The 7,012-nt window shown below is 49.2% G+C and overlaps 1 protein-coding gene across 1 annotated transcript; it reads left to right on the top strand.

Moving 5' to 3' along the window:
* Positions 1-711: 711 nt before the first annotated feature.
* Positions 712-6,235, top strand: ZIC5 (Zic family member 5). Its single transcript, XM_061629372.1, has 2 exons — positions 712-1,054; positions 5,784-6,235. Exons 1-2 carry the CDS (start codon positions 730-732, stop codon positions 6,233-6,235), a joined length of 777 nt encoding a protein of 258 aa, XP_061485356.1. The 5' UTR covers positions 712-729.
* The last annotated feature ends 777 nt before the right edge of the window (positions 6,236-7,012 follow it).

Raw genomic sequence — 7,012 nt, 5'->3', positions numbered from 1 at the left:
GGAGTAGGAGGCGGCGGCGGCAGCGCCACCAGCGGTAGCGGCTTCCATCACTTGCACGCGGGGGACTTGGGCTCGTCGGACCCGGCTGCTGCTGCCCCCTTCGGGCCCGAGCACGTGGCGGCAACAACGGGGGCGCTCAAGCTTAGTCCCACCGGCCCTGAGGCAACTTTCGTCTCCCCCTCTTCCTCACAGCCCGCCGGCGTCGGAGTTGGCGCCAACTGCGGGGCGCCCGGCTCAGCCAGTCATCCTTACGCGGCGGCGGGAAGGGAGCTGGCGCTGAGGCGGGAACATGGCGCGCGGGGTGAACAGCAGCTGCAGCAGCACCCGGCGGCCGCCAATTCGCCCATGTTTATCTCCTCAGCGGGCACTTACGGCGCCGGGGGGGACCCTCACGCCGCCGTCTTCCCGGGGCTACACGACCACGCGACGGCCCCCCCCGGCGGGCACCATCCGCTCAACGGGCAAATGCGCTTGGGGCTGGCCGTGGCTGCTGCAGCCGCTGCGGCCGCTGAGTTTTATGGCCGCGTCGAGCCCTTCCGTCCTTCGTCTGCTGCCGCCGCCTCAGAAGTTTCCTATGGCCCCGCGCCGCAAGGCTACCCCGTCAACTTGACGGCGGCTCTGCAACAGCAGCAACAGCAACACCACTCGCACCCGCCTGCACATGCGCACCAAGCCCCTCACCACCACCACCACGCGGGCGCTGCCGCCGCCGCCGCTTTCCTACGCTACATGCGGCAGCCGATCAAGCAGGAGTTGATCTGCAAGTGGATCGAGGCTGAAGCGGGCGCGCCGCCCTGCGCCAAAACCTACAGCACCATGCACGAGCTGGTCAACCACGTCACGGTGGAGCACGTCGGGGGGCCCGAGCAGAGCAGCCACGTGTGCTTCTGGGAGGAGTGTCCCCGCCAAGGGAAGCCCTTCAAGGCCAAGTACAAGCTCATCAACCACATCCGAGTGCACACGGGAGAGAAGCCTTTCCCTTGCCCCTTCCCGGGATGCGGCAAAGTCTTCGCCCGGTCCGAGAACCTCAAGATCCACAAGAGGACTCACACAGGTGGGTGGCAGAGGCTGGAGAGGGCTCCTTTCTCTGGCGGCGTCTCTCCAGCGCGCAGTTCTGGGCTGTTTTCTCTCCCCCCCCTCCTCCTTCCATCCTCTTTCACCTACGTACACTCAGACATGTGACTTTTGTCATGAATAAGTAATTTCATCAGGCTGCAGCAAGCGAGTCTTTCTTGATACATCGGTGTATCTCTGTGTGTGCGGCTTGGTATAGTAGGCACGGGGATCTCTTTCATAGCGCCATCTGAGGTTGTTGCGAGAGCAGCCAAGCTTTCCAGTTCCACAGAATTCTTCAGTAGACAGATGAAGAGTGCTGTGGCAAGCTCCCACGAAAGCTGGAAGACTGGAAGAGCCCGAACAAGGCCTGTGTGGCCAATCCTCCTCCCTTTAGGAAGTCCCCAAATTTTCCACCCCCTGGGCAAAACCAAATTGTTTTTCTCTCCTGTTTGTTCGGGGTTTAATATGAAGGGAAGGAGGGGAGGATTTGACTGGGTTGAGTGATAAGAGCCTGAAGGAGTATTCTTCAATTGAGGCCACCGATCTGTCTGTCTGTCTCTCTGTCTCGGTTTACAAGATGTAAAGTAATTGTAAATTTTTCTCCCTCTTAGTTGTTTTGCAGAAGTGATCGCGAAGGGCTTTGTAAATGTTTATATTATTGGCTAAAAGATGTGTTTTGATTGAAGGGGCCATGTTATTGCCATTCCGATCTGCGGAAATTGTGCTTTTAAGAACAAATGGGAATGAAAGCGACACGGGTGTGCTTTTGTGTGTGAGGGAGGAGACTCCGCCAGACTCGCCGTTTCAATGGAGTTTTGTTTATGGCGCTGTATCTTTTACAGCTTGGTTTTGATTTGCAACGGGCCTTTTGGTTTAACTTAAAAGGCGGTTGGGATTTATAGTTGCGTGTAGACAGATATTATCCACTGGGGGCTGTTTATAGGGAAAGGGGGCAGGCCAGAAGGGAGCTTCCCCTAATTGTTGTCATGATTTATTGTGTGTTGTTGGCCAAAGAGAGAGAGAGAGAGAGAGAGAAGCGGACAAGGTGCAACGCGCTGTTGACACGCCAAAGCAAATGGCTCTTGGCGGCAAGAGCGATCGATTTTTAGACGGGGAATATGTTGGACCGAACCCATCTATGCGTGCACTGAGCACCCCCCTCTCAGCACCTCGCAGAGCGGCGCGGGGCGGTGGAGATTTGTCCCACAAAGGAGGAGTGTGAGATGCCGGCGGCCTTGGACACGGTTTCGGCTCTTGCAGGGCCCTGTTGGGATTTTTGCAGCCGCTCTTTCTGGCCAGATGGAGCGGGTGGTTGCAAGGGTTGGTTCGCCTGTTCTGGTCGTAGAGAAGTTGCTCCCGTAATAGGAAAATCCTGTTCGTGCTTCCAGGGGGAGGGGGACGAAGCATTGGGGTCCAACTCGCCTTGCAGTCACACACGCCGCGACAGCCTCTTCCCCAACGGGAGGACTCATTCTCTACTCCCACCTGAGGCCAGGCTTGGCCAGGTTCCTGCTCCCCACCACACGCCCTTGCTGTTGCCACTGGGAAGAAGACCGGGGTGGTATTCCTTTGGACCGAGGCTCTTGCGGGCGGGGGAACCACTTGATGCCCGGGGTGAGGGAGGGAGCAGAAGCAGGCACAATTCCCAGGCCCTCTTGCAGACAAAGACTACGGATGAAGATCGGGAGCCCCCCAATCCACCCCAGGCATGGACAGATGAGCTCTGTGAACCTGGAAAGCTTAACGGTGCCTTTTCTACTACAGGATATGGGCGGGCGCACGGATCAAAAACTCTGCTCAGCCAGGCCCATTGGTTAGCACCGCAGCTTGCAATATCCGGGCCCGGGTGGGCAGATATTTCCACGGCCATGTGTTGGCACGGAAAGGTCGGAATTTTTCTTCCATCCTTGGCGCGGGAGTAGAATTGACTGCGCAGGCAGCTCGCTTTTCTTAACAGTCTGACCTTTTCCGCGTTAAAACTCTCTTGGAGGCAAGGGCAAAACGAATCCATAAAACCAGAGACCGTTGGACGCCAGGGGCCTTTTCCCGCCCTGAAGGGCGTCCGTGCCACATGCCGGAGGGGTGTGTGTCACTGATTCAGAGGAAATCTGACGGCAGCAGAGCCGGGGTTGAGGGCTCTGCAAAGCAACATCGGCATTTCCGTGCGCAATAATGAATAACGCATTTCGATCCAGCGCCCTTCATAACAACATTTCCTCCTGCTCTACTGATGGCTTCTCACCTGGGCCTGAAATACAACTCAGTTATGAGATCCGAAGTCCGAGCTGGGTTTTAAAGATCACTGAACGAGCAGCTGATAAGGGATCTTACCTTTAGGTTTATGAAGCAAATGATTTTTTCTCCCTCCTCTCCTTGTTTTGTTTCTTTGAAAACGACCTTATCTACAGTTCCCCACCAGGGGAGAAAATGGCCCTGAGCGCTGCTTGCGTGTCATTTGTTTGGTTTTTCAAGATAGCCAGCTGCTTATCTCTCGGTCGACCCAGCAAGTCGTCGCCTCCCGGAACATTTAATCACACCTGCGGCTTCTATAAACGGGCCACTAACCCCTTTCAAGTTAGGAGACGGTTAAGTTTGCTTTCTCAACAGGGAAAAGGGAGCAACCTTCTCCGCTCTAAGAAATGTTGCTTTTCGGCTCCCCAACCCTCGGCTTAAACCGAGATCATCTGCAAATGGTTAAACTCTGACGTGAACCTTTCGTCAGAGAGACTAGACAAAAATAAACACCAGGATGACATGGGCATCTCGCTTTAGGATATCAGAGCGTTGCAACCAGGGCTTCCTTTGAAAGTCTCCTGGACGAAACCTAAATGACGCTGTTCGTCATTTTTAAAGAAAGAAAGAAAGAAAGAAAGCCTCTCGATATTCAAAGCAGACAAATCGGGTTAATGATTGCTAGAGCAGGATCTGTAAACAACCTCGCTTGGAAACCCAATATTTCCCTTAACTAAATAGGAAAGAGCCACCCTTCTGTCTAGCTCAGGAGGTGAAATGAGAAGACTGGGCTAAGTGGACCTTTATGATCCAAAACACAGTTACTTGGAAGTAACTGAGATAGTTAGGTTTGGCTGCTTTATCTTTTTCATGTGCTTAAAGTCTCCATGCCATTCTATAGTGACAGCATTTTGTTTGAAATATTTTGGAGACTTCTGAAAAGTTGGGCAATTTCTTCTTTTTTCTGGTGGAAATAATGCTTGTGCAATGAAATTGAAACTGGTGGGTTGGAATCTGTATATGGAGAAAAATATTTGTAGGGGAAAAGGGATGCCACAGATTAAGCCTTCTGCCTTAGCAGTGTAGTGTCACACATGGATGCCATTTCCAACAGTTAAAACAAAGAAGGCTGCAATACTAAATGAGTGGTAAAATGAGTACCCGGCATATGCTGGAGGGTAAAGAAAGACCGGGGAAGGAACTGGCAAACCCACCCCATATATACGGTCTGCCTAGAAAACGTCACAAGATGTCACCCTAAGAGTCGGAAACGACTTGCACTATAAGTGCGGGGACACCTTTACCTTTAAGTCTTGTTGAACTATGTGGTACTTCTGAGAAAGCATGCTTAAGACTTAGGTGGTCAAACATGCTAAATTACCTTGTGGATGAGAAAACTGTATTACAATTAGGTGCAATCTTCATATGATGTGTGGTGGCTGTAAGTAAGTAAGTAGCCTTTAAAAATTCATATTGTATCATTTTTTATATCCATGCAGCCACAGTGGACGGGGTTTATTTTTAAAGACATGTCCCTTTTGAAAATGGAATAACCCATGTCCCACCCTTACCCCTTGCTATAGCAGCAGGAAATATTACTGCTATTTTTGCTTCCAGAACCTGGAAAATAATTCTTACCTGGAGAGATGTCTGTGTAACAAAACTACTATTGCATTACACCTTGGAGCCAAGGAGGCTTAAATATATCAGAAGGAAATACTGGAGGGTGGCTTCCACACCCATCCCTCAGCTGTACATTAAACCCATTTAAACAGATTCACCATCTATTTCTAAGCGTAAAGATGTTTCCTCCTCCAGGACACTGCTTGTTTTTATTAGTGGGTGTTGCTCTTGGAATGGGTAGCTTGCAGAAACTGTAAAAAGCTATGGGTGTCAGGGAGGGGGCAGGAGAGAGAGTGTCCCCTCTTTGAGTGCCTGATCTGTTGACATTGTTTAAAAAAGAAAAGAGAGCGGTGTGTTTAAACAGGTGTTACTTTTATTTTAGAAAAAGAAGAATCTCCTCTTGCAAACCACAAAGGGAAGGGATTAGGACAATATGGGTTTGTTTGGAGACAAAGCCATCTCCATGTATTGATGTGTAAGCCCCTTTAATCCATCATTTAAATTTTTCATTTGCAAGAGAAGTATGGGCATGGAATATGGAGAGTAATTGTCCTGGATGTATTTATCTGAAATCCCATCACAGTTTTAAAAATATTTCTTACCAGTGTGTGCTGCATTTTAGAGCATATGTAAACCTACTCATTCTCTCCCTGTATTTCTGCAGCCAGAATTAAAATAATCCTGAAAAGTGGGACTATTGGAAGGATGGAGTCAAATGTCTCTGCTGGGCCTTTGTTTTACAAGAGATGGCCAATCCTCTTAGTCCTTGCCTCTCCCACTTTTGTGTTTGGTTTGACATGTAAATTCAAAGATTTGGGATTTCTTTCTTCCCTTTCACAAAGAGGTCCATTATGGATGTTTTTCTCTTTCAGGAGAGAAGCCTTTTAAATGCGAGTTTGATGGCTGTGACAGGAAGTTTGCCAATAGCAGTGACAGAAAGAAACACTCTCATGTCCACACCAGTGACAAGCCATATTTCTGCAAAGTCAGAGGCTGTGACAAGTCTTACACACATCCGAGTTCCTTGCGCAAGCACATGAAGATCCATTGCAAATCTCCACCTCCTTCTCCTACCCCAGGATCTCAAGGCTACCAACCCACAGGGACACCACTGGGTGCTCCTCTATCCCCTCTCCAGGACTCTGGCAGGGTCCGCCCTGTCAACCTTTCTCCTCAGGTCACCAATCTCAATGAATGGTATGTGTGCCAGGCCAGTGGGGCACCCAACCACCTCCATACACCATCTAGTAATGCCACATCTTCGGAGGAGGAAGAGGAGGAGGAAGAGATTTATAGGAACTCTGAGACAAGAACTATTCATTAGAAATGGGAGGGAGGGAGGACTTTGGAGATGGCACATTCATGCCATTTTGGTTAACTTGAGCTATTTATTCAGTATATGAAACCCTATGGTGTTTGTACATGTAACTAATTTAATTAAGACATTGGACTTCTCTCTTTTTTCTCTCACTCTCATTAAAAAGAAGAATCTTTTAAAAAATGAACAAACCACAAAGCTGGATCGCAACAGTCATCCAGCATACATCTTCCCCCGCCCTGCCCCCAAGTCTAAGAAAGATGCCAGAGGTTCAGTTCATTGCTTGATCTACAATTTATGCACTGCCAGTTTAACAGTTCCATGTGATTTTCCAACAATATAACATGTTGGACTGGCTTATTAAGGTAACTGGAAGGCTAACAGGCTTTTCCATGGCATGAGCAGGCTCTTTAATTTTGTCCAACAATTTTTGAAAATATATGTTCTTCTAGGCCTCTGTCCCACAGCCATAATCTGTGAAACTGCCAATTTGTTTGCATCCAAATACTGTATACGTATGTGTACAAGAATGTATATGTACAGTTCACTGCCTTTGAAATCTTTGTCTTCGATTTCCCCAAGATCTCAAAATTGAATGCCTAAATGTAGCCCTTGGGTTGCAGTTTGCATTGCGTTAAAACCAATGTTTAAACCTCACAATTCCCAGACTTAAGGGGGCAACTTTATAGATCAGTACTAAATTTGATTTGATTACAGGGAAGATTGGTCCATTGTTTTAAATGGAACTTGCTTCCAAGGAAATATACTGGCTGTTGATGAGCT

Source organism: Rhineura floridana, chromosome 5, assembly GCF_030035675.1.
Source record: "Rhineura floridana isolate rRhiFlo1 chromosome 5, rRhiFlo1.hap2, whole genome shotgun sequence".
Classification (NCBI taxonomy): domain Eukaryota; kingdom Metazoa; phylum Chordata; class Lepidosauria; order Squamata; family Rhineuridae; genus Rhineura; species Rhineura floridana.
Note: the sequence above shows the minus strand (reverse complement) of the source record. Positions and strands in the feature narration are given on the sequence as shown.